This window comes from Notechis scutatus, chromosome Z, assembly GCF_049901735.1.
Source record: "Notechis scutatus isolate UNSWTSFEM ecotype Mainland chromosome Z, rNotScu1.2, whole genome shotgun sequence".
Lineage (NCBI taxonomy): Eukaryota > Metazoa > Chordata > Lepidosauria > Squamata > Elapidae > Notechis > Notechis scutatus.
Window position 1 is genome coordinate 121,297,517 of NC_142025.1, and position 27,791 is coordinate 121,325,307.

The 27,791-nt window shown below is 48.9% G+C and overlaps 1 protein-coding gene across 1 annotated transcript; it reads left to right on the forward strand.

The window, feature by feature from the left end:
• Positions 1-217: 217 nt before the first annotated feature.
• On the forward strand, positions 218-27,791 carry LOC113428785 (eukaryotic translation initiation factor 5A-1-like). The gene is made up of 4 exons (XM_087947407.1): positions 218-347; positions 7,006-7,195; positions 19,329-19,433; positions 27,630-27,791. Exons 2-4 carry the CDS (start codon positions 7,031-7,033, stop codon positions 27,789-27,791), a joined length of 432 nt encoding a protein of 143 aa, XP_087803533.1. The 5' UTR covers positions 218-347; positions 7,006-7,030.

Below are 27,791 nucleotides of genomic sequence, written 5' to 3' on the forward strand. Positions count from 1 at the left end.
CCTCAAGCACCCCCCAGTTGTGAAAGCCGGACGTTTCCTAGTTGGGATCCTTTAAAAAACAAAAAAAACACATACGCACTGACAATTGGTGGCCGGAGTTTCTTTTTCCCCACCCCGCGCATGCGCGGGAACGTGTCCTCACCTTCGGACCTCACCGCGCACACTCAGAACCGGCCGGGCCCCTCTCGGGCGGGGCGTCGTCGCCAGTGCGGCGGCGGCGCGCGAGCGCGGAGAGGGCAAGAAGGGTGTGTGGTGAAGGGGGAGGCGGGGGAAGGCGATTAGTGCGCGTGCGCACTGCGGGCTGGGTTGCAGCAAGCAGCGGCGGCGGCGGTTGAGTTTGCGGGCGGGTGAGTCGCTGAGGGGAGGAGGAAGTGGGGTCGCGTGAGGGGGCGAAGCGAGGCCGGTGGTGGGGAGGGCGGGAGAAAAGGGGTCGGCCGCGGGCTCGAGCACGCGCCCCCCCGAGGCCTCACCGCGTGGCGGCCGCCTCGGACCGGCAGGCAGGAGGAGAAGGAGGGAAGACCCGCCGCCGCCGCCGCCTCCGCCTCGTGTGGTGCGGAGCCAGGCTGGGCCTGCTCTGAGGCGGCCGCCCCCTCGACTGAGTCACAGGGCGGGGGCGCCCCCCTCGCTCCCTGAAGGAGGGGAGGAGGAGGAGGGGAGTCCATCCACGTGTGCTGGCTGATGGGCCGTGTAGTCCCTCAGGGCCTCCGGGGGAGGGGTAAAAGGGAGGGGAGTCGGTGAAGCCACCACACCTGAGAGAGGGGAGGGGAAAGAAGGGGAGGGGTTGCCCTCGGGGATCTTGGAGTGGAGGGGGCGAACTCTGGTCTTAGTGTGGGGGTCGCCTAAAGGAAGCCTGTCCTGGGTTGAACCCTTGGGGAGGGTGCCTGGATTTGTGTGTGGGGAGGGTCTTTGGACTGGGGCGGTCTTTGGGAGAGGGGGAGTGATCTTCCTGGGAGGCGAGATCACCTAAAAGAACCCTTTGGGGCTGGGGTGCCTGGATTTGTGGTTGGGGGTCTTTGGGAGGGGGAAGACCTGGTCTTCCTGGGAGGGGAGGATCATCTAAAGGGAGAGTGCCCTGGCCTGAACTATGGAGGGTGCCTGGATTTTTTGGGGGGGTGTCGTTGGATGGTGGGGTCTTTGGGAAGGATGAGGGGAGGGAGGGGACAAGCCCTGGTCTTCCTGGGAAGGGGAGTCACCTAAAGGGAGCCTGGCCTGAACTCTGGGGAGGGGGGTACCTGGATTTGGGGTGAGGGGAGGGAGGGAACCTTGGACTTCCTGGGGGGTCACCTAAAGGGAGCCTTTCCTGGGCTGAACTGTAGGAGGTGCCTGAATTTGAGGGTGGGTCCCTGGGCAGGGAGGGGGCAAGAGGAGGGAGGGGGAGAGCCCTGATTGGAGGCACCCCCTCCCCTCTAAAATTCATTGGGGAAAAGCGACCCTGAGGGCAAGGAAGGGAGCTGGGGGGCTCAAAGCCAACCCCTCCGCCTCCCAGACTCAAATTATTGACTGAATTGACAAATTATTGACACAGGCATTTTAAACCAGCTTCTCTTCCCCCCCCTTTCCCCCTCCTTTTGTGGTTTGGTTGTGGCCTGTGCAAACCCCAAAATAGGCAAATTCCGTGGCCGAGCTGGTTTGTGTGACCTCAGTCTTCTTTGGGGCGGGAGAGAAAAGCACTTTAGAAATTGCCCTTTAAAGGGAAGGCCTGCCAAGCCCCTCCCCCTGATTTGGGGATGAGGGAATGCAAGTTTTTTTTGGGGGGCTTTGCATATTTGGGAAGGTGGCTTTTCTTTTTCTTTTGCAACTTGGGGAGTCAACCCCCTCTGGGGGTTACTTTTTGGGGTGGGTGGGAATGCAGAGGGTGGATGGAAACGAAACAACTTGCAATGGCTTGACTGGACAGCAGTGGAAAAAGACGGAAAAAAGAAAGGCTGGTGAAAAGACATCCCCCCACCCCCAAAAAAGGGCAACAGCTAGATTTGAACTTTTTATCCCCTGGATGATGGGTTTTCAATCGAGGGTGGACGAGCTTGGCTACTTTTAAGACCTGTGGGACTTCAACCCTAGGAATTCCCCAGCCGACATGGTCAGCTGGGGAATTCTGGGAGTTGAAGTATCGCAGGTCTTAAAAAGTAGCCAAGTTTGCCCACCCCTGGTTTTAAATGTTGAAACTAGGCTTGTCTGCCCCCTCTCCCATGGGATTCCCCCTAGATGGGGGGTTTGTTCTGCGTGCAGCCTTGACAGAGTTCACCTTTTTGCATCAGTTACCTAGATTGCTACCTAGAGAAGGTGAGGGGTGTGATTGAGCAACCTGAAAAGGGGGGTAGGTTTCAGCTTTTGCTTCTGTGGTAGCCCACTTTGGGGGTGGTGGGTTTGGGGTTTGCTTATGTTAGTGGCTTTCCTTCCTCCCCGGATAGATGGCCTTGGGGCCATTTGAGGCGGGGGAAGCAGAGACCTCAGGCTGGATTTGAACTCAGCAGGCTTTTAGGCATGGAAGAATCTGTTCAGATGCCAGGAGTCTTGTGGAGGGGGGAACTCCTGTGCAAAAGCCTCTGTTAGGGGAGACATTTATCACCCCCTAAGAATTGGGGATGTAGCAGCTTAGGACAAGATGGAAAGCAAGGGGGGGTCCCTTCCTCCTAAAAGTAGCTGCTCCCTTCCTCCTCCCCCCCCCAAAAGCCGGCCACATGGTGTGTGGTATGGAGCCTGTCTCTCCGCAGTGGCAGCTTAGCTGAATCATGCTTGGGGTTGGCAAGAGTCGAGGGGAGGCTCCATGCGGGCCGGAGGGGCTGCCTGATTCTTTCTCCTTCCAGTAAAGTGGGTGCAAACTTCCTGCCTCCTTTGGCCAGCTCCCCCCTCCTCTTCCCTTCCCCTTTGGCTCCTCACGTGGTAGTGGCAGCCTGGTGCCCCCAACTGCTGCCACCACCTGCACTGCTTATGGGCCTTTTGAGGAGCCACTGTAAGTCTGCGAAGACGGTTAGTCAATGACCCAGACAGGTTTGCAGTGGGAGAGGAGACTCCTGGTTGCTCTCTTGCAAGGAGGTGGGCAGGCTAATGATCAGACTTGGTGGTGGTGGGGGGGCTCCTTGGCGTGGCAGGTGAGGGGTGTGTGGAAGAAGGAGCCAGCAGCAGCTATGTCTGTAGCCACCACCACCTCATGCTGTCTGGGGCTTTGTCTTAATGCTAGGCTGCCTCCCTGGGAAGGGAAGCGGGTTTTTCCAGCTCTGATGTATGTTGGGGAGGGCTTGGAGAGCCCTCCTGCCCTTCTTTTTGTGTGCCCCTCTTGAGAGCAGCAGCCCACTCCGGAGGGCAAGCGGATCCCAGAGATCTGCCTTGGGAGGAAGAGTGGGTCAGAGAATATGCCTGGGGTTCAGTTCTTCCTTTCCAGGTCAGCTTTTATTCACCCCAAACACATGGGAAGATTGGGTTTGGGGTGCTGAGAATGGGGGCTTCTACCATCGGTGTAATATATTTAGGCATTTAAAGCCTTAAGGGAAGATTGCTCCACGAAGGAATTATTCGATTTGCATGTTGGCAAGGTGGATTTTTTTTTCTTTTTTGGGAATGAGTGAAATGAGCTCTTTGGGGCTTAAAGTCTCAGTCTTTGCTAAACCTAAGTTAGAAGTTTATTTTTAAAAACAAACAAACGTAGGCTGACTCCAAAAATGAGCTTTTTCTCAAATCTGGTTGGCTTCCTCCTCCTCTTCCCTTAAAACTGCACCTTTTGGAAGAATATTTTGACTGAAGTTGCTCCTTTGGATTCATTCTGGGCCTTGAGACGTATATGATCCCCGGGCCTTGGGAGCTGTAAAGAGCAGGAGATCCCAAAATAGAGCATGGAGGATCCATGCAGCAGAAGGTGTGGTCGAAGTCTCCTGGCTTGATCTTGGCTAAATCTTGGGCTCAGGTCGGCATGGGAAGCAAACTTCTGCAGGCTTATTGCCGTGTGAATGGAGAGGCTTGCAGGCCAGAGAAAGTTAGTAGACGGAATAAATGTTGAGAGAGAGATTCTCGTTTCATCCAGGTGGTAGTTGGCTCCAAGGTGCTTTTTCAAAAGGCAGCTGCACTACGGGTAGTCCTCGACCTTACAACAAGGTACATTTAGTGACCGGTCAAAAGTTTAAGAACAGCACCGAAAAAACATGTGACTTACGACTGTTTTTCACATTTAATGGCTGTCGTGGCATCCCTGTGATCAGAATTCAAGCCGCTTGGCACAACTGACTTGTATTTTTGATGGGTGCAGTGTCTTGGGGGGAGGGGTCACATGGTTCCTCTTTTGTGACCTTCCGAGAGGCAAAATCTATGCCGGACTCAATGACCATGTGACTAAACTTAACCACAGTGGTAAGAAAGGTAAAATTGGGGTAAAACCTAACAAATATTTCACTTAACAGAAAGCTTGTGCTCAGTTGTGCTTGAAGATTACCTGTACTTATGTGTATATGGATGTATAAAAATTGGAAGGAAGGTTGTAAAACGGGACAAAATTCCCTTAAATGCCTCGCTTTTAACAAATTTGGGGCTCCATTATGGTCGTAAGTCAAGGGCTACCTGTGTGGCTTTTTTAGCAGATGGGTTTTTTTGTAAGTATATGCAGTAGTAATGAGATGGCCTGGAGGCCACTGGGGAAATCCTGAAAATGATCAGTAGTGCTGGAAAAAGAAAGTTTTTAGGAGAAGACATTAGTTTTTGGGCTCTGGTTTTGCTAGACTAAAAAGATATCAAATTAGCGGTTTGTCTTGGCCGCTTCCTTTGGATGGGTTAAAAATGAGAGGCAGTGCTAAAAATTTACCTTGACTCAAATTTGGGTTCTGTTTTGTCTCTTGCTTCCATAGTTCCCATTCTAAAAGCATGCTGGGATGTCTGCTTAAGACAGAGGTCTCCAAACTTGGCAATTTTAAGACTTGTGGACTTCAACTCCCCAGAATTGCTGGCAGGGAATTCTGAGAGTTGAAGTCCACAAGTCCTAAAGTTGCCAAGTTTGAGACCCTGGCTTAAGGCAACAGGCTCTCCCTGCCCCTTACTCCAAATAGCCCAGCATCAGCTGTGTGGGCAGGATTTCAGATGTAACAAATCAACAGAATTGGAAGGGACCTTGCAGGTCATCTAGTCCAACCCCTCCCTGCTCAAGCAGGAGACCCTACACCATTTCTGACAGATGGCAGTCCAATCTCTTCTCGAAAGCCTCCAGTAATGAAGCTCCCACAACTTCTGAAGGCAACTTCTGTTCCTTAGAACAGAGGTGTTCAACTTTTGGCCACTTTTAAGTCCTGTGAACTTCAACTCCCAGAATCCTCCAGCCATCAGTTCTGGGGAGTTGAAGCCCACATGACTTAAAAGTGGCGAAGGTTGGACATCTCTGTCTCAGAAGATACAAGAACTTGTATGCTTTGGATTGAAAGGGTTGTAAACCAAATAGGGCTGAGCTAGGAAGTAGGTTGGCTGGTACATTGTGAGTCTCGTGTTTTTGGCAGTGCTTAAATTTGGAAAATTGATGAGAGATTTCAATGGCCCTTGGCACAAAGCCTTTTTAAAAGACGTGTGGATGTAGAACATAGAATGATAGGACTGGAAGGAACTTTGGAGGTCCTCTAGTCTAGCCCAGGCCAAGGTAGGAGACCCTATAGTATCATTCTGGCCAAACAGCTGTCTATAGTCTTTTTCTTGAAAACTTCCATTGATTGGAGCCCCCACAATGTCTGGAGGGAAGCTGTTCCACTGATTTAATTGCTAGGAAAATTCCTCCTTCCTTCCAGGTTGCTTCTCTCCTTGATGAGTTTCTACCCGTTGCTTCCTGTTCTGTCTTCTAGTGCTTTAGAGCATAAATTGACCCCCCCCCCCTTTCTTTGGAGCAGCCCCTCAAATACTTCAATCAGAATAGAGCTGGAAGGGACCTTGGAGGTCTTCTAGTCCAACCCTTCAGCTCAGGCAGGAGAACCTATACAATCTCAGACAAGTGACTTTTTTTTTTTTAAAAAAAGATTATTTTTATAACAAAAACAAAAATAAAACAATCTTTCTGTTCAATGTGTCGGTTGGGTACATACATCTTGTGCACATAGTAACATTATCATACATATTTATATTATAATTGACAATTGAGTTACAGTAAGAAAGAATATGAAATATAATTTTGAAAGAATGTTAATGACAATACAACAATTGATAAATGTGATATAAAATACTGATTAGAATGGCTATAAATGTAAATAAGTGACTCTTAAAAACCAAAAATCTTCCAGTGATGGGGCACCCACAACTTCTGGTGGCAAGCTTTTCCCCTGGTTAAATTGTTCTTGCTGTTAGGAAATTTCTCCTTAATTCCAGGTTGCTTCTCTCCTTGATTAGTTTCTACCCATCCCTTTCTCGTCCTGCTTTGGGGAATAAGGTGGACCCCCTCCTTATTGTGGCAGCCCCTCAAATACTTGAACACTGCTATCCTGTCCCTCCTTTGTCCTTCTCTTCTTAGTCTAAGATGCACCCCATTCCCTCAACCATTCATGATACAGTTAAACTTGCCAAGACCCTTTAATCCAGGGGTCTACAACCTTGGCAACTTTAAGACTGGTGGATTTCAACTCCCAGAATTCCCCATTCAACCATGCCTGGTTTTGTTTTGTTTTTCCCTCCTACTCCCCAGAGTGGAGAGATTGCAGAGGAAGAGATTACAAAGAGAGTAAGCAGGCAGAGTTGAAGTCTTAGCGAAGCTGGCTGGGGGAATTCTGGGAGTCGAAGTCCACCAGTCTTAAAAGTTGCCAAGGTTGGAGACCCCCTGTTTTAATCTGTCTCAATGCATCATCCTGTCTTCCCAGCTCTGGGAGCAACAGGTATGCTTGCCATGCGCCAACCAGCGGGTGTGGAAACTTTACGTGGGCGTGTAAAGGCCTTGAGCGTTGCATTCTCCCTCTGGCAGGGTTTTCCTTCTTCCAAGCTTGACCAGCCAGCCAGCGTGTGCGCACACCTGCCTACTTCCGTCTTAACCTTTCTGTCCTCCTCCTCCTCCCCCAGCGTTTTCTACAACACCTGATCCACCATGGCTGATGACCTGGACTTCGAGACCGGCGATGCCGGCGCCTCCGCCACCTTCCCCATGCAGTGCTCCGCCCTCCGGAAGAACGGCTTCGTGGTGCTCAAGGGACGTCCTTGCAAGATTGTGGAGATGTCCACTTCGAAGACGGGCAAGCACGGCCACGCCAAAGTAAGGGGCAGGGGTGTGTGTCTCTGTCATCTGTGGCAGGAGGGAAAGGAGGATATCTTGGGGAAACTCCCAGTGGCGCGTGGGTTTGCGTGCGCCCGACAGGTGTCGAGCGGGGTTTTCCCCTTGCTGCTTTGTGTGTGTGTATGTGTGTTGTGTGGGTCCCATTGTGCAGCTCGCCAGACAGAAGAGGAGAATGACCAGTTTTTCCTTGCAGACGTTTCATGGCCCTACTAGGGAACATCACTGCTAGAGGGGGAAAGGAGGACGACGACTGTGAGGTCCTTGGTGCTCTCTGAGCTGGGCTGGTTTTCTTGCAGACATCTCATGACCCAACTAGGGAACATCATCAGTGCTAGGAGGGAGTGGGGTTTGCAGAGAGGAAGAGAAAAAAGGAGGAGGATTGTGGGGTCCTTGGGGCTTTCTACACATTTCTTGTAGACATTTCATGACCCAACTAGGTAACATCATCCATGCTAGAGTGGAGTTTGCAGAGAGGAAAAGAAAGAAGGAGGAGGATTGAGGGCTCTTGGCATCTCTTTATACATTTCCTGTAGACATTTCATGACCCAACTAGGGAACATCATCATTGTTAGAACAGGAAGGGGGGTTAACCAGCATGGTTGATGTTCCCTAGCTGGGTCATGAAATGCCTGCAAGCAAACCACCAAGCTCAGTGAGACCACCAAGGAGCCCCTGCTCCTAACAGTTCAACCCTGAGCTACAAATATTCCCTTGATGCCATTTTTCTGCTTGGCATAGGAGATGCCCCTCTGGTTTTTTTTTTCTACCTGCCCACAATGTCCGATGCCACTTAGGAGGCCTGGATATTTAACATACACACACACACACACCGCAATCTTTGTCAGTCTTTTTGACTACAATTGTCGCTCCTTTCTGAGCCGAGCCTTCCTTCGCTTTACGGAGCTGGCTAGGAAGGCTCAGGTCAATGTGCAGTTAGCAAAAAAAAATACAAATTAAAATTGCTGTATTCTGCAAGGGAAATTTAAAAAAATCAAATCTTCCCCAGTCTCCCCCCCATTAAGTTCTGACGATGGGATGTTGGATACAAGAGTTTGGTACCTCAGAATGGAGCCATTCAAAGTTACCTGTCTCTTCATCATTAATCTTCCTGGCCTGGATGATCCATGATAGTCCTGGGCAATTCTTTCCAAGTTACAGGGGGGAAAAGCGTGACTTATGACCGTTTGGTCACACTTAATGCCCGTCGCAGCATCTCCACAGTCGTGGGATCAATAATTCGGACGCTTGGCACAGCCGACTCGAATTTACGACGGTTGCAGCATCCTGGGGTCGCGTGATCCTCTCTTGCGACCGTCTGACAAGCCAAGCCAATGGGGGGGAAAGCAGGGTTCACTTAGCAACCATGTGACTCATTTAACAATGGCAGGGATTCGTGTTAACTGTGGCAAGGAAAGGCATCGAAACGGGGCCAAATTCAACTCTCTTTGCACAGCCTCAGGTTGGGCTGAATATGTGGTTGTAAGGTGAGAACTACCTGTAATCCACTGAACAACTAATTGGGTGGGGGGGTTTCTTGTGACTACAACGGTCATTAAGTGTGAAAAAAACGGTCGTAAGTCAGTTTTGCCAGTGCCGGAGTCACTAAAAGAGTCAAGGATTATTCCAATAAAGAGTCTCTCCAGAGACCAGAAGCCAAATTTTAATTTCTTACCCCCAGAACACCCAAGCACGTCTGGCCCACCTTCAATGCTAGAGATATCCAGGTAGTCCTTGACTTATAACCGTTCGTTTAGCAACAGTTCGAAGTTAACGACGGCACTGAAAAAAGCAACTTGGGACCGCTTGTTCACACTTAAGGACCGTTGCATCGTTCCCCATGGGGAGATGATTTACCTTCAGGTGCTTGACCACTGGTTCGCCTTTAGGACAGTCGCAGTGTCCCAGCGACCTTCTGATGGAGAAAGCCAGATCGGCTTAATGACCGTGCTATTAATTTAGCAACTGCAGCGACTACCGTGTTTCTCAGAAAATAAGGCCGGGCCTTATTTTCTTTTGACCCTGATTTAACGGCTAGGCTGTCTTTTGGGGTGACTTAATTTCTCCCCCACCCTCGCCTAGAGCGCCCTGTGGGCAGCCACGCCTCGCCACCAGCCGCTCCTAATGGCCGATCATGGCGGAGCATTGAGAGCTCCCTACCCCCGCCAAGCGCCTTTGCTGCAGACCTGGGTATGGTGCTGGGTGCAGGCCAGGTCAGTGGGCGGGTGGCGGCGGCGTGGATGTCGGCCTCGGCGGTGGGGCACTTTGCATCGCGCCTGACGCTGTTGCTTTCCCTTCTGCCCGTGCGCTGCGCGCGTTTGGAGTGCGGCAGCGTTTCAGCTGCTTCTCGGGCGGGGAAGCCATAGCTTCCACGGTTCCCGCCGGTGCTGGCACCTCTCTCACCAGTGCTGTCTCCAACAACAGGAGCAGCGGTGAGACAGACCCCGCTGCCGACAAGAACCTCCTGCCCTCCCGCAGGGGCTTCGCTTTGATTGACAGCAGCTGTGTCGACAAGGTCCTGCAAGTTGGTGAGTCTTTCGGGGTTGGGTAGGTGGAAGTGGCAGAGGGAGGGTGATGTGATCATTTCTCTCCCCCCACGCCTCGTTTTGCTTCCCACCCAAGAGCTTCAGGTCATGGTCTCGTCCCTTGTATGGTCGGGCGCTCTCCTCTTGCTCCATCTGCCCAAAACCCCCCTGTGGACCTTTTCCCCTCTTTAAGTTTTCTTTACTCTCATTCTCTCCGTCAGTTCCCTAAGAATACAGACTAGCTGGGCAGCTTTGTCCCCACCCCTCCCAGTAGTTTTAAAAAGGGAACTATCTATCCACTTTGCCCTTTGAGCAGAGGCAAACCTTCCAATCCAAACAGAAGAGAAAGGGAATCATCCTACAGACCCTTAGCACCAAACTTCCCAGAGGATTCTCCCAAAGGATCCACCCCAAAGGAGGATTCAGCCCCTTAAATGCACTCCCCTCCTTTGGGGGGAATCCTCTGATGAATCCTCCTTTGGGGTGAATCCTCTGAGGCGTGGCTGCCCGTGGGGTGCTCCTAATGGCAAGTTCCCCCCACCCCCCCCAATTTCACATGTTTTAAACTAGGCCTAAATTTGGGGGAGGGGCTTAATTTCACCTTATGCCTAGAAATGCTGGGTCTTTTTATGGGGGGGCGTATTGTTGGAGAAACACGGTAGCTTAACAAAAACGGGTCAGGAAAGGGCGCAAAAACGGGACGCAAAACTTCCCTGAACAAATTCCTCGCTGAGCCGACATAAATGCTGAGCTCAGTTGGGGTCGTAAAGTCAAGGACTAGCTCTTATCAAAGAAAGCCAGAATGTATTAAGGCTGTTTAACAGCTCCAGTTGGACCCGTCACAATAATCATGCAGAATGAATATTGCTTTTGTTCCAACCCAACCCAGAAATCCCCCGTGCATTTTAAAAATTAAGTTTAAAAAAAAATAAAACATTTTAAAAATTAAAAGCCCCATTTTTTTTAAACATACGCCAGGAGCCTTGAGAGTCCTTTCCACTTTATCCTGCCTGACATACAGACTATCCTGTTTCCCAGAAAATACGACCTACTGTGTAAGTCCTAGCTTGATTTATTACACGTGAGCCCAATATAAGCCCTACCCCCAAAATAAACCCTAATTAAGATTCCCGCCCACTCCAGAGTGGATGGGTAAAGATAAAGTTAGGGTGCGGATTGGGTGTGTGTGGAGCTGCCCTACCACTTACCTTTGGACAGTTGTCTTGCACACCCCAACACCTGCCTTGCTGGCCCATTTCTTCTGCAGCTGGCAAGGCTGGCTAGGCTTTCCTGAAGGCCTCTGGAGCTGAGAACAAAGTTCTGGATTGGTCCGGAGTTATTGGCGGTTATCAGCTGCCGAGGCCTTCAGGAAAGCCTTGCTGGCTGCAGAAGAAGGACTTCCGGAAGGAGACTGGGGGCAACGGGCACACGTGAGATTAGTCCATGGAGGACGTCCCCTGAAAACAAGACCTGGTGCCTTTTTTTGGTGGCCAAATATATACATACATACATACATGTGTGTGTGTGTGTGTCTTTAAAAGCACAACTATAATGACGTGGGAAAATACCCGAACAAAGCTGAATACCACACATGTAAGTACCCGCGAAAACTTAAGAAAATGTGTGTGTGTGTATATGTATATGTGTGTGTATATATATATATATATGTATATGTATGTATGTCTAGGTGTGTTCGGGTCTTTTCCCGTGTAAGATTAAGAGTATCTTGGCGATGTTTCGGCGAGGTCCCACTCGCCATCCTCAGGCTGGTGCTTTCGGCTTTGTGCCAGTGCAAGCAGTGTGTGATTGGAGCTGCCGTCTCTCTATAAATACTGGTGGGGGGGGGGCCTGGCGTGCTGGGCTGGTTGGCTGTGCTGCTGCCTCTTAATTGGTTGATGGAGTTGATGTTGGTATAATGGGCTAATCAGAAATGAACTCCACAAGAAAAGATTCCTACTAGACCAAACCAACAGAGATCTACTCACACTCCATCTCAAACTCAGCAACAAAATTCACTCAGCACTCTGGGACAAATCCAAACAACTAGCTTTCTGGAGAGCCGAAACAGAAACCTCCCACAAGACAGACACACACACCAGGAAACTCCACAGACTAGAGAAACGCCAGAAACCCAACCCTTCCCCACAACAACACATGAAACAAACAGTACACAACATATCAGACAGAACCCTCACCATAGCAGAAACCAATGTCCTTTCCAAAGGATTCAACTTTGCAGTCGCCCACAAACGCATCCCCACTGAAAATATTATATGCGGAGTTGAAGCTAGCCTAACCAAAATCAGCCCAGATGCAGCGAACAAAATCAGACTTGAAGTCACCAACGTCCTCTGCTCCAGCAACCCACCCAGAACCAACCTACACAGAGAAGAACAAAAAGCACTCACCAACCTGAGGAAAGACAGCAACATAGTCATTCTCCCAGCAGACAAAGGCAACACCACAGTCGTAATGAACACATCTGTCAGCCTTCAAGATCTTCTACTTCTGCTTTGCATCTTTCGGCTGCCATAAGTAACGGGGGGAGGAGGGGGGACAAGTATGGGAAGCGAGCTGGAGGTGGTAAAACTTAGCATTGTATAAACTGAGGAGGGGGAGAGTGCATTCTTGCTTAGGTTTCTTTTTCTCTGCGCAGCTGCAAACCTTTATCAAAGTATGCCAAGGTCAACGGACAGAAACTTCACCACCTGAAGATGTCCACATGATGATATTCACAACTTTTTAATTGGAAGAACCATTTGAACTATTGGGGGTGGGAACATTTCCATCACTTTGTATATGTGATTTACGCGCCTATTTCCTCAGATTCAGAATCTTGTTGCTACCACTTCATTTCCAGTAAAAGACATCTTTTCTCTAATTAAAAGAGTCTAAGTATTTCTTTCTTGGATTTTGAATGGAGCACCAGCTGACAACATCGGACTACCACTCCAAACTATCCAACCTACTCCAAGACTCCGCTTACAAACCTCTAGATACTGACCCCACCACCTACCTAGAAAAAACCACCAAATCCAAAATAAAAGTGTCTCCCATCAGTGAAGAGATCCAGCAGAGAATCATCCTCAGAGAAAAATCATCCAGATGCCTTAAGCTCTATGGTCTCCCCAAGATACACAAAGAAGGAATACCACTCAGTCAGCTCCATAGGCTTACCTCTACAGAATCTTGCCAAATTCCTCACCAAACAACTCCAGCCCTACACAGAATCCATCACCTCACACGTACAAAATTCCTTCCACTTCATAGAAACAATAAAGAAACAAAACCTACAACCCAGCGACCTACTCATGAGCTTTGATGTCGTATCCCTCTTCACCCAAGTACCCATCAAAGAAGCCTTGACAGCCATCCAAAACAAATACAACCCCCCTCAAACACATCCTAGATCTGACCAACCACTGCCTAACCAACACATACTTCATCCACAATGGACAAAGATACAGATAGAAGGAACACCCATGGGATCACCCCTCTCACCCGTCATTGCTAACCTATACATGGAACACTTTGAAACCAACACTCTAGACAAATCCGAACACAAACCCAAACTGGCTGAGATATGTAGATGACACTTTCGTAATTTGGCCACATGGGAAAGAAAAACTGGACAACTTCCTCACACATCTTAACAACCTACACCCCACAATACAATTCACCATGGAAACAGAAACCAACAACCAACTTCCCTTCCTCGACATCCTAATTTACAAAAAACCCAATGCCTCCCTAGGACACACCATCTACCGGAAAAATAACACACACCAACTGCTACCTAAATGCACAATCCCATCACCACCCTGCACAGATCAACTCCGTAGCCAAGACACTCATCTCCAGAACCAAATGCCTAGCTGACAAAGGCCACCTGAGAACAGAACTACACACCCTCACTTCCGTATTACTTTCTAATGGATTCCAAAGAAACCTAATCCGAAGAGAGATACCCCCAAAAAACCAAGACACAGAACAAGACAACGCGCTCCTCTCCTACATCAAAGGCACCACAGACAAAATCAGCAAAATTCTCCACAAACACAATATCAGGACAGCCTTCGGCACTGACCAAAAAATAGCCAACATCCTAAGAAATCCCAAAGACAGGAAGAAGGCGGAGCCTCCTCGCTGACAGACCGTAGAACACCTCTCTCTGCGGCTATGGTCCGTGCTCTTTCATTGGAGAGCCCCGATCATTACAATTGGGCTGAAGCTGCCATGGAGGGGCGGCGGAGTAAGGGGAAGCCGCAAGCCAGGTTGAGGGGAGCCGCATCTCCCCTCTTAGGCTTGGTCTTCCCCCAAGACGACTGCAGCGGTGGTTTAAAATGGCCACCCGAAGAGGAGGACTCAGCTGGATTAAGATTTGTGCAGGAGGGAAGAAAGGGGTGGATAACATCTGAACTGAGACAATTGGGCGATGCAACTAAACAAAAGTACCCCGGGATTAAGGTAACATGGAATTTTTAAGAAAAGAAAAGTGAGCGGCGAAATTACAAAGGGACAGGAAAAAAATAAGAAAATATTTCTGACAGCTAAGCAGGGCTTCCAACCGGGAAAGGAAGAAGCCGGAACTAAAGATTTAACTAAATTGGACTAAAATATTTTGGCAATAAACAGGCATAAAATAAAGCTGGACTTAAGATTGTCAAAAAATAATAATAAAGTTTACAGATTGGAAACTGGACTGTGTTGGAATATTGAGGTTCGAAAAACCCTAAATAAAAAAATAGGGGAAAAAGGTGAAGACTTTGTTTAATGGAGAGTGCCACCTTTTGACAAAAAGTTGAGCTCAAACAAGGGAAAGCATCCTGTTTCTGAATGAACTTGTGTGGATATAATATTAAAGAAATATTGAAACAAAGTAAGAATCTTAGAAAGTGAAAGCAGAACTAGAATAAAGAAAAAAGCAAGGAAAGACTGACTGTGGGATTGATTGATGTTTTTGGTAGAGACCCTGGGCTGGAACAATTGAGAACTTTAGAAAATTGAAAGAAGAAAGAAGGAAAGTAAAAGTGTTTTTTTTTTGTGGACTTTAACGATCATAAAATACAAGAGTGTAACGATGATATCTCTTCGGGAATTAAAAATGGAATTTAAAAATATGAGAGAATTGCTACAGGAAAGAGGCGAATCACTTTGCTCTGTGTTAGAAAAAATGGAAATGGTGATTGAAGAACAAGAGGAAAGAGCTTCAGAGGAGGAGGAGTCACTCAAGGAGAAGACATTTTAAATAGACAATTAACACAAAGAACACTACAAAGAAGTGGGGAAAGAAGGAAGGTTAAAAAGTTGAGACTTAAGAAGGCAATCAAAAGGGGGAATACCTGTGAAGTTGGGAAAGACAGAAAGACCCAGCAGAAAAGGGAAAGGAAGATATTAAGAAAGAGAGGGATATAAACTGGAATGAGAAAAGATATGGGGAAAAAGAGGGGAGGAGAAGCAGTAAGAAACAGGCGCATGAAATAAAGAAATACAGAAATAGTAAAATGTTGAAAAGAAATTGTTTTTTCAGAGATAATGGTTGATGAATTAAAAGGGGATTCTGCAGGGTGACAAGGGGTAACAAGAATATTTCTGCAATTAAAATATTTAGAAAATAGGGTAATATAGATATTGATAACTCTTATTAAAAATTAAGGGAAAATATGCTGCGGAATCTAAATGAAAAGATGTAATGATTATTATTGTAACTTCTTAAAAATAATGGTTTATTGGGAATCAAGATGAGGGAATAAACGTATATTTTAACCACTGAGGTGTCACACTCAAAGCAGTAAAGGGGGGGAAACCTATACTTGTTTTTTTCTTTAGTGTTAAAACTTGTATTAATTTAGAATTTATAAAAAGAATGCGTAATGGAAAGGGAATATGACAGACTAAAGAGCCAACTAAATTAATAAGTCAATATAGACTATTAAAAGCAAGGAGAGACATTGGCAACCTATTATTATTATTATTATTATTAGGCAAACACATATTGTTTATCTTTATTTTCAAAATAAATATTAAAGGATTATATTTGAAATAATTGAAATGAAACAAAAAGATGTTTCGATTGAGATTAATGAAAGAGGCTAGAATTAATGTGTTTGTTTCTCTCCTTACTGAAAATTTGGAATGGAAAAGGTAATAATAGAATTAAGTATGCATATATGAATGTATAATTGTTGTCATATTTGTAAAGGTGATGACCCGGAAATATATTGTCCACTAAAAAGAGATTTTTGTTTTTATGTGAAAAGCAATAAAATTTGTTTAAAAAAAAAAAAAAAGAAATCCCAAAGACAAGATCCAGCTAGAAAACCAAGGAGTTTATGAAATACCATGCAACAATTGCCCAGCCACATACATTGACAAAACCAACTGAGAATAAATGCACGCATCACAGAACACAAAACACAGTCAGAAAAGAAGAAAATACTTCCTCCCTCTTCCAGCACCTTAAAGCCACAGGACATGAAATTAATTTCGAAGGAACCAAATTAATATCCAACACTGAACACTCCAGCAAGAGAATAATCAGGGAAGCCATCGAAATAGAGAAACACCCCATAACATGAATAAACGGGACGATACCTCCCGCCTACCAGACATCTGGAAACTAGCCCTCACCAACAAATGAGTCCCAGCCACGAAAACCAACACCAGACCCAAAACAACATGGGACACCACTGCCAATCCCCCTCATCAGACCCAGGCCCAAACCCATCCTATAAACGAAGGACAGCCACCATCCAGAAACCAGACCACGGCTGCTTCGCCAGCTGTCGCACCCCCCGACCCCAAAACCAAACAAGCTGACATACGCCAAGAACACAGACCCAGACCCCAAACTCGAAGCCAGACCAAAACCCAGAAGGCTACATCACAGCCACCCGCTCAGGATATCCACATCAAAAAACTCAGGAAATTACACCACAAGAACTCAAGAAGTTGCAACGCAGCAAAAACGACCCAGGAAATCACAGCACGAGACCAAGGATACCACAGCAATAAAACTCACAAGGTCACCACACAACCCATTACCCAAGCCATAACAACACAGGAGGCTAATGGAAAAAGATCACGACAAAACAAATGACCCAGGAGATTAAAGCACAAGATCCAGGATATCTCCACAACAAAACTCACAAGGCCATCACACAGCCCATTATACCAACATCAACTCCATCAACTAATCAAGAGGTTGGCACAGCCAACCAGCCCAGCACACCAGCCCCCCCAACCAGTATTTATAGAGAGACGGCAGCTCCAATCACACACTGCTTGCACTGGCACAAAGCCGAAAGCACCAGCCTGAGGATGGCGAGTGGGACCTCACCGAAACGTCACCAAGATACTCTTAATCTTACACGGGAAAAGACCGGAACACACCTAGACCTACATACCTGTACACATGAAAATCTACGAAAACAAATTATATATAAGACAGGGTCTTATTTTAGGGGAAACACAGTAATATATAAATACATAATTTGGGCATCTGGCCACACGCTGAAATTCCTTCTGCCGGTGATGCCTGGCTTCATCTGTTTGTTTTTGTGGAGTTTGGACATTTTAAGGTTTGGATAGAACCAAAATCTTCAATATCTATCCATCCATCCATCCATCCATCCATCTATCTGTCGGAGTTGTGAGTGTACTACGTGTGTGTTGTGAATGCTGCCGCTGCCAAAATGTTCCAGGAGGTTGAGGAATTATTTTTTACAAAGAGATAAGCAACCTGTCCAAAACTTGGAATATGCAGCGAGAATAAGCCTTCAAACAGCAATCTGCTGATTTGAACTCAGTTCTCTCTGTTTTAAGCCAGGCTTTCTTCTCCCCAGTGGACTACAGGCTGCTTGTCTGACTCTTTGTGTCTGTCTGTCTGTCTGTCTGTCAGGACCTACACATACCCATTCTTCCAAGTCTCTTAAGATGGGGAGGGGGGGTGCTATAGAGCCCCTCCAGGGCTGAGTTGGGTGGTTAAGTTTAATAAATACTTTTTATTTATTCAATTTCTATAGCTGCCCAGCTCAATTACTCCAGGCAGCTTACAATTTTACAAATTAACAATGAAAATGCTGAAAACTTCCTAAAACATTTTTTTTTAAAAGCCCCAGAAATTATTAATATTGCTCATTTTAGGGACCCCCCCCCTCCCAAAAAAAAATGCTGGTGCCACCAAAGCTGGGAAAAATCAGCTTTGAACAAGAGAGCCAGCCTTTCAGAGCCCCCAGGAGCTACTTTGAATAACCCTTGGCTGCTTGGAAACGTTCCCTTCTTTCAGAGAAAATCTTTTATTGTTTTTTTAAGAAGTTTGAAATCCTTGGAGGAGAAGCAAGTGGGGCTGGGGAAGCTGTCTGGACTGCAAGCTCTCTGTCCCGTCCCCGTCCCCAGTCCTATTGTGGGGTGGTAGACAAGATGGCCCCAGACACGTATTTCCCAACCTCATGAACTTTTTAAGATGTGTCAACTGCTGAAATGCCTGAAAAGTATATTCATTATGGAATTTATTTGCTGACTTTTTATCTCCTATCCAAAGATTCTGGGGGCAGCTTATAATGCAAATACAATTTTTAAAAAACCATTAAAATCATCCATTGTAAAATAACACACCATGAGAACGCAAGGTGTCAAAAGAAGGAAGCCGGATGCACGCAGGGAGGAGGCGGAGGTGGGATGAAGTTCCTAGGAATGGAGAGTGCCCCCCCAGGGAGGGGGGAAGCCCCCGCCAACCCTTCAGGGTGGGGTGGAGAAGATTGGAGCAGGGCAGCAGAGACGGGGTGCCCTGTTGTTGGAAAGGGGCTCCCTTGAGCTGTTTTGCCAGGCAGGGCTGCTGCTTCCTCCTCCTCCTCTGCAAAACCCCCTCCCTTCTAGCACTGATGATGTTCCCTAGTTGGGTCATGAAACATCTGCAAGAAAACAACCAAGCAGAGAGAGCAGCAAGGACCCCACAGTTGTCGTCCTCCTCCTCCCTGCAAACCCTACTCCCTTCTAGCACCCACAGTCCTTTTCCTCTTCTTCCTCCTCCCCTCTTCTCTGCAAACCCCCTCCCTTGTAGCACTGATGCTGTTACTGAGTTGGGTCATGAAATGTCTGCAAGAAAACAGCCAAGCTCAGAGAGCACCAAGGACCCCACAGTCCTTTCCTCCTCCTCCTCCTCTCCAGAAACCCAGCTCCCTTCTCGCACTGATGATGATACCTAGTTGGGTCATGAAATGTCTATAAGAAATCAACCAAGTTCAGAAAGCAACAAGGACCACTCAGTCCTGCACCACCACCTCCTATTCCTTCTCCTCCTCAGTGGAAACTCCGCCCTCTTATAGCACTGATGATGTTACCTAGCTGGGTCTGCAAGAAAACCACCAATTTCAGAGAAAATGAAGAACCCTGCAGTCCTCCCTCCTCTCCTTCCTCCCTCCTCCTCCTCCCAATTCCCTTCTAGCACTGAAGAAGCTGCCTGGTTGGGTCATGAAACACCTGCAAGGAAAACAACCAAGCATGGAGGGCACCAAGGACCCCACAGCCCTTTTCTTCCTCCCCCCCTCGCATCATGCTAAGGCCGTTCTCTCCCTTCGCTGCACTCCTAGGTGCATCTTGTCGGCATAGACATCTTCACTGGGAAAAAATACGAAGATATCTGCCCTTCCACTCACAACATGGACGTGCCCAACATCAAGAGAAATGACTTCCAGGTAGGCCGGGGCTTGTGGTCAGCAAGTGTCTGTTGGTTTGGTTATCAAATTTACAAAGCACGCCCGTTTCACGAACACGTCTCTTTGGCAGCGTAGTACAAGGGTCAAATTGTCTCCATTGTTGTATCGTCGTTGTGGGTTTGAGGCCACACTGCCCTTCCTTGGGGATGTGGTTTCTCCACAGATTGGAGAGCTGCTTATGATGTCTCCATTCTCATGGGGAGGGTAGCAATTGGTCAGAATATTGGAATAACAGAATTGGAAGGGACCCTGGAGTTCTCCTCGAGCCGCTCGGAGCATCCAGAGACTGGGATGTGCTTCTGAGTCCTCTTCTTGCAGGCTGAGCTTTAGATGAGGAAACGCTCCGCCCCTCACGTGGTATCGCGAGCAGCGTCTCCCCAGTCTTTTGCTCAGCCTCAAGAGTCAGGCTGTGTTTTCAGAGAGCTCCTTGGCTGATCGTACTTTTCTTGCCTATTTCTTGCCTATTCCAACTTCGCCTTCATAAGGTTTGCCTTTCCTTCCTCCTCCTGCGCAAAGGGTCTGGACTTAAGGGAAAAATTCCCCGTCCTTGGGGCAAAGCTGCGGGCTCGCAGCGCCGATAGCGCGCCCCCCCCTTATCAGATCGCTTCGCTGCCTCCGCGTTGCCTTGTGGCACGCGTTTTCTTTACAGCTGGATTCCCCCACCTTAAACACCGATCGGGAGGGTCATCGCCCTAGGGCCCTAGGCGCTGAGCTGACCAGCAAAGCCCTCCTTCCGTCCCGAAGGCGTCCCGACGGTTCAGCTTGCGGCCGCCATTTTGGCTCCGCATCGTGGTCGGGCGCCATTTTGAAATTCTTAGCTGCGGTGAATTGGAGCCCCAGGCCTTGGGTCAAAGCTTAGCTGCCCATTTCTTCCACCTGGCTCGCTCTTTTATTACTTGTTGGCCTCCCGCAGCCCGTTTTCGGGCGGTTGCAGCCCCCTCCGGTTTTATTTTTCTTGTCTGAGGCCTGCTGCCAGAGGCTCTTTCTTACCATAGGCCTCAGGTGTTTATTTGACTGATTGGTCTGTACTGAGATATACGAAGTTCTCACTGTTACGGATACTTTAAAAAAAAAAAAAAAAAAAAATCTATATATATATATATACTTAATACAAATACAAAAGGGAATATATTAAAAAATAATAATAATAATAATAATAATAATAATAATAATAATAATAATTAATAATAATAATAATAATTTTTGTTTTGTACAATAATATTTTTTCGTAAATATATACGGATAACCTGTATATACATTTGGTACAAAAGCATAATAAAGATAAAAAAGCTATCAAAAGGAAAAGGAAGAATTACAAATTAGAGTATCTATTTTTCTGTACATACTATATTTCTTAGATACCTTACTGTTATCTCTGTACACAAAAAATTCCAAAAGGGGGAGAGGGCCAGCTTCACCTTCACCCGGCCTCATCCAGGCCTGATCTGGGCGAGCCAACCGCCTTTGCTAGTATTTGTATCTAACATGGCAGACGACAATCCTTCTAAACGTCCTTCTTTGAAGGCTAAGGCAAAGTCCCACTACTTGCGCAGGCAGGACAAGGAACCTAAGGGCTCTAGACAGGACAAGGAACCTTCCAAGGCCGCCCAACGTGACGCCTTAAGGCGCCACAAAGCGTTGGAAAAAGAGTTTGACCGGCGTTCAAGGGAGTCCCGCCGGAGCCGTCAATACCTCCTCCTCCAAACCCTTCTACCTCTGCTCAATCTCTCCCCTCAGACCCCTCTTCCCTACCTAGGCGCAGTTCGCTTCAGGGTCTCCCGACCCCGGACCTCCGACCAGACGGACCCCGAAGCCACCTTTACACCCACAGCCGCGGGTCTGCGCCACGATGAACCCTCTACCTCCGAGGTTCCACCTCACATCAGGGCTTGGATGGAATCAGCCATCCGCCAGGGCATAGCTGAGGGACTACAACACATGACCAGATCAGGCTTCTCTCCGCGAGCCTCTGAGCACGACTCGATATCAATCAGATCCCTTCCACAACCGGTCCCCCAGTTGATCAGGTACTCTCTCAGAGGGACAGCCCTCCTCCGATTGGGGCCCAGGTGGAGGAGGAAGGGGACTTTGGGGACTTCAGGGAAGAGGAAGAGGATTCCCGGATGGGATCCTCCCGCTACAGTGAACCCCTCTTAGAGGCTGACATCATGGGGAGATGTCGGAGGACGAGGACCCTTCCCCCGACCAACCCTCCTTTGGGGGCTGTTCAAACCGCATATGTTCAAGTCCCTCCTCCTTAAGGCCAAGAATGTCTCTGGCCTTCTTCCCAGTCCACTGCAGAAACCCCCTATCCCAGAGGGCCCGGAAGACTCCATTTTCACCCAACCAGTGGTGGAAGCTGAGGTCATCCCATCCCCTCCCATCTTCGTAGATCTGGTAGCGAAGCAACTTACCTCCTCAGGGACCCCTCCCACTCCCTCTAGCCAAGACAAGAGATTCTTTAATCTCGATTCGGCTCTGTCTAACCTTCTGAATATTCCGGAGGTCGATGACCCCATTGTGGGTCTAGCCTCCTCCTCTACCCCTAGTGAGGCCCTAGAGGCCTTGAAACCTGAGGACAGGCGGGCGGAGCAGGCGCTACGCAGGGCTCACCTATCTGACGCCTGGGCCATTAAATCAGCTACGGCCGCCTCTTTTTCACGAGGTCCTCTATCCGCTGGCTACGTCAGCTCAAGGACCACATCCCTGCTTCCAATCTCAGAGCTCACCAGGATATAGCGTTAGTGGCTGCAGCCGAGTTCTCGGCTGACGCCACTTACCAGTCGGTAAAATTTTCTTCCAGGGCCATCACGCCGCACGTCACGGCTAGACGCATGCTATGGCTCAAACACTGGCAGGCGGACGTAAAGAATAAGGTCAAGCTGGCCACCGCTCCCATTACGGGAGATAAACTGTTTGGCCCAGCTTTGGAACCACTGCTGGTCGAGGGCGCAGTAAGAGAAAGTATCTGCCCTCCTTTTTCGAAGATCGGAGGCCAGGGGCTCTCAGCCCTTCGGAGGAGCTTTCACGCCCCTTCTACCAACCCCCTTCCCGCCCAGATACCCCAGACCCCTTCCTTCCGATCCCAGGACCGCACGGACCCGGGCGACAGATCCAGACGCGGTGGCGGCTACAAGAGACCCTTTCGGGATCGGGAGGAAGGCCCTACCGCAGAAGGTAGAGCCCCTTCCTCCCCCATTGGCGGCCGCCCAGCCACTTCGCCGCCCAATGGGACCTATCCACATCCGATGCATGGGTTAGGGACACAATCAGGTTTGGCCTCGCCCTGAGTTCAGGTCCGCTCCCCTGATTGTTTCTTCCCATCCCCTCCTCAAGGGATCCTCCAAACGTGCACTAATGGATGCTGCCATCCATCATCTTCTTGACATCCAGGCCATTCAACCTGTCCCTCCGGATCAGAGAGGAAAGGGGTTTTACTCCCATCTCTTTGTGGTGCCCAAACACTCTGGGGGTTGGAGAGCCATCCTGGACTTGAAACGGCTCAACCGTTACCTTATCCAGCGTAGATTCAAAATGCACACTTTGCAATCAATTCTTTTAGGCACCAGGCGGGGAGACTGGTTATCTTCCATAGATCTTTCGGAGGCATACCTCCATATTCCAATCAGGCCTTCCCATTACAAATTCCTCAGGTTCTGTCACAATAGCCTTCATTATCAATACGTGGCCCTTCCCTTTGACTGGCCTCGCCCCCGGACCTTCACCAAGGTCCTGGCGGCCCTGGCGGCTCATCTCAGGAGCGTTCCGTCCGCCTCCACTGCTACTTGGACGATATCCTTATTCTATCCCCGTCCAAATCCCAGGCAGTCAGGGATACCAGGGTCACCCTCTCCTCCCTTACAGGCACACGGGTTTCTAGTCAATTGGCAAAAGAGCCAACTTACCCCTTCCACCCGAATCAACCACTTGGGTGCCATAATTGATTCGGTTTCTCAAAGAGTTTTCCTCTCCCAGGAAAGGTTCCTTAGCATTCAAGCCCTGGTCAAACAGATCAGGCGTTCAAGGAGGGTGGCCTTACTGGACCTCTCTAAATTGTTGGGCAAAATGGTGTCATGCATCTCTATTATTCCCTGGGCCCGTCTTCACAGCAGATCCCTCCAGTGGTTCCTGCTCCCGTTCCAACGATCCGGAAGAAGCAACTCGAAGGCCAGAGTCAGGGTCCCTCCAAGGGTCCTCACGTCTCTTCTATGGTGGACCAATCCCGCCATCAACAGAGGCCACCTCTTCGGAACCTCAACGACTCACCGTCACTACGGACGCAAGCCTGTCCGGTTGGGGCGCCATCTCGACTCGCTCTCGGCACAGGGCAGATGGTCGCCGTCCGAGCAGAGGTGCAGCATCAATTGGCTAGAGCTTCACGCTGTCCATCTGGCCCCGCGCAGTTTTCCTCAGATCCGCAAACATCACGTCCCTCGTTCTCACGGACAACGCCACGGCCAAGGCCCATATCAACAGGCAAGGCGGCACCCAGTCCATCCAGCTAATGAGGGAAGCCGAGCGCCTTTGCCGCTGGGCAGAATCCAACCTCCTATCACTAAAAGCCGAACACATCTCCGGAGTAGACAATACTCAGGCGGACTGGCTGAGCAGGGCCACGGTGGACCAGGCAGAATGGCGTCTCCATCCATCCCTATTCGAGGAAGCGTCCAGAATATTCGGCCTTCCGGTGGTGGATCTCTTCGCCTCCCCATCCAACACTCAGCTTCCACGGTTCTTCTCCCGGTATCCATCTCACCGGTCGGAGAATCACAACGCTCTGCGCTGCCCATGGCCCCCAGGGCTCCTATATGCCTTCCCTCCGCTCCCGTTAGTTCCCAGAGTAATACAGAAACTTCTTCAGGAGAGGGCAGACCTTCTCCTGGTGGCTCCCTATTGGCCCAGGCGACCGTGGTTTGCGGATCTCCGCAATTTATCGGTAGCGCCCCATGGAGGATCCCCCGGACAGGGTCTCCCTCTCTCAGGGGCCCCTTCTGCATCCGGAGCCTCAATGGCTCCAGTTAGCCGTCTGGAGGTTGAGCGGATCCGTCTGACTGGTGAGAATCTCTCGAGTCAAGTCATCGACACTATTTTGGCCGCCAGGCGACCTTCCACTACACGAATTTATGATGCCACTTGGAAGGGGTTCTGCAAGTGGTGTAGCGGGTCTCAGGTTGATCCCCTCTCTCCCTCTGTGGCTCAGATCCTAGATTTTCTTCAGGAAGGCCTTCGTAAGGGGCTCGCTCCTAACACCCTGAGACGACAAGTTTCTGCCCTCTCAACCGTGGTCTCCTGTGATAACTACGGTTCCCTTTCTCATCACCCCGAATTAGATCTTTCCTTAGGGTGCCACCAACCTGTGCCCTCCCACTGTTCACAGGTTCCCCACATGGGACCTCAACAAGGTCCTCGTTCTCTCACACGTTCCCGTTCGAACCTTTGAGGGATTCATCCCTTCAGTTTCTCACCTTTAAGGTAGTTTTTCTAGTAGCTATTACTTCTGCTCGTCGAGTTTCGGAAATAGCAGCTTTGTCAGTTAGGAGCGATCTATGTGTGTTTCACGCTGATCGGGTGGTCCTTCGTCCTGACCCCACATTCCTACCCAAAGTTAACTCTCCTTCCATAGGTCACAGGAACTGGTTCTACCAAATTTTTGCCCTAGGCCCTCCAGGGCAGGGAGGTCCTCTGGCACACCCTAGATGTTAGAAGGGCCTTGCATATATATATTAAGCGCACTCAATCCATGCGAAGGTCGGAATCCCTCTTCCTATCCTTTCAACCCAGGTCTCTGGGGCTTAAGGTTTCTCCTTCCACCATCAGTCGCTGGATCAGGGCTACCATTGCAAGGTGTTACCTTTCCCATTCTCTGCCCGCTCCGGGTGGAATAACCGCCCATTCCACCAGAAGTGCAGCCACCTCGGCGGCCTGGGCCACACAAGCCCCCATCGCTGACATTTGTCGGGCAGCCACCTGGTCCTCTCCGACCCCGTTTATCAGACATTATAAAATAGATACGTACGCCTCAGCGGAGGCTTCTTTGGCCGACGGGTCTTACAGAGGGTCATCAGTGATCCGGAGGGGCCTTCGGGCCAGACGGAGTCCCACCCGTAGGACAGCCCAGCTTTGGTATGTCCCAGTCTCTGGATGCTCCGAGCGGCTCGAGGAGAATGGGCGTTGGTTCTTACCTGATACGCCCCTTCTCGGCGAGCCGCGAGGAGCATCCAGCCCCACCCTAATTTCTCCGTCTGGTGGGGACTCTTGCTTCAGCCAAGGAGCCAATAGTAGGTTAGAAAGAATTAATAACCTCTCTTCTCGTTATCGCAAAAAACTGGGGAGACGCTGCGCGATACCACGTGAGGGGGCGGAGCGTTTCCTCATCTAAAGCTCAGCCTGCAAGAAGAGGACTCAGAAGCACATCCCAGTCTCTGGATGCTCCTCGCGGCTCGCCGAGAAGGGGCGTATCAGGTAAGAACCAACGCCCAGTCTTCTTGTCCAACCCCCTGCTTAGGCAGGAAACCCTATATCATCTCAGACAAATAGCTGTCCAGTCTCTTCTTAACAACCTCCAGTGATGGAGTACCCACAACTTCTGGTGGCAAGGAGTTCCCCTGGTTAATTGTTCCCACTGGCAGGACATTTCTCTTTAATTCCAGGTTGCTTCTCTCCTTGCTTCGTTTCCATTGCTTCTTGTCCTGCCTTCGAATAGAATAGAAAAAGAGAAAAGAGAAAATAATAAGTTTAGAATAAGAATAGAATAAGAATAGGATAGGATAAGAATAGAGAATAGAAATAGAAGATAATAGAAAAGAGAATATAGAATAAGAAAAGAATTAGAAGAGAATTAAAGTAGAATAGAATAAAAAAATAGAATAGAATAGAATAGAATAAACAGAGTTGGAAGGGACCTTGGAGGTCTTCTAGTCCCACCCCCTGGAGGTTTAGGCAGGAAACCCTATACCACTTCAGACAAATGGTTATCCAACATCTTAAAAAGTTCCAGTGTTGGAGCATTCACAACTTCTGGAGGGAAGCTGTTCCATGGATTAATTGTTCCTTCCCTCCTTGATTAGTTTCCACTCATTGCTTCCTGTCCTGCCTTGAGGTGCTTTGAAAAATAAGTTGACCCCCTCTTCTTTGGAGCAGCCCCTCAAATACTGGAAGGCTGCTCTCCTGTCTCCCCTGGTCCTCCTTCTCTTCCCTAGACTGTCCAGGCCCAGTTCCTGCAACCGTTCATCATATGTTTTAGCCTCCAGTCTCCTCATCATCCTGGTTTCTCTTCTCTGCACTCTTTCTAGAAAAAGACTGCAGAGAAGATTGGTCAGTCAAGCCAGACCACATTGGGAGGCTGTTGTAGGCCAGGCTAAGAAGCCAAACTCATCCATGTCTAATACCACCTTTCTTGTAAAGTTAACTGCAGAAGAATCTGGCACCCCTCCCTCCCTTTACTTCAATGCCAACTATGGAGGGGCCTGTCTGAGACGCTTTCTCAGATTACACCTGTAGCCCAGACTCAGGTCTTCCTGGCCACTTTTGAACCTGGCCAGGTTGGGGGCAGCTGGACCTTACAGGGCAGTGTTGCAGTGGCCAGGTGTTCCAGCAGAGAAGGGCCTCTCCTAGCCCTATCAGGTGATCCTGGGAGCCAGGTAGAAGCCATAGATTAGCTTTTTACACCATCAACCTTGGCAAGTTGACTTGGAACTCCCAGAAATTCCACAGCCAAGCAAATCTTTTTACCGATATTCAGCCTGATGGGAGAAGAAATATGTTTAGACTGCCTTCATTACATATTTTCGATTGGGTAACTTCCTTAATAGACGGAGGGAATGTGGTTGACGTAATATATCTTGACTTCAACAAAGTGAAAAAAAAAAAACCATGATGAATTAAATAAACAGGTTAAATATGGACTAGATGGCGTGAGAATTAAATCGGAAACTGGTACACTGGCTGGGGGGGATTCTGGGAGTTGAAGTCCACCCATTTTAAGTTGCCAGAATTGAGAAAAAGGGTGTTTTAGATAACTGTATGACCTCCCCCTTGCTCCTGGCTGACAGGTGTGGCTGGTTCGAATCATGCCCGGCGGGAAGCCCGAGAGAGAGGAGCCTTTGGAAGCTCTTTCGGGAAACCCCCAGCGCAGGCGAGGTGACCTCTGTGCTCACCCTCCTCTTCCTCTTGCAGCTTATTGGGATCCAGGATGGCTACCTTTCTCTGCTCCAGGACAGCGGGGATGTCCGGGAGGATCTGCGTCTCCCTGAGGGAGACCTGGGCAAGGAGATCGAACAGAAATATGACAGCGGAGAAGAAATACTGGTAAGGGGCGGCCCTTCAGGGTGTGTTTGA

Excerpts from the sequence above, each read along its gene's own strand:
- LOC113428785 (XM_087947407.1), top strand. The coding sequence starts at position 7,031 with ATGGCTGATGACCTGGACTTCGAGACCGGCGATGCCGGCGCCTCCGCC. Across the intron at positions 7,196-19,328 it reads GCAAGCACGGCCACGCCAAA|GTGCATCTTGTCGGCATAGA; the intron begins GTAAGGGGCAGG and ends CTGCACTCCTAG. Across the intron at positions 19,434-27,629 it reads TCAAGAGAAATGACTTCCAG|CTTATTGGGATCCAGGATGG; the intron begins GTAGGCCGGGGC and ends TTCCTCTTGCAG.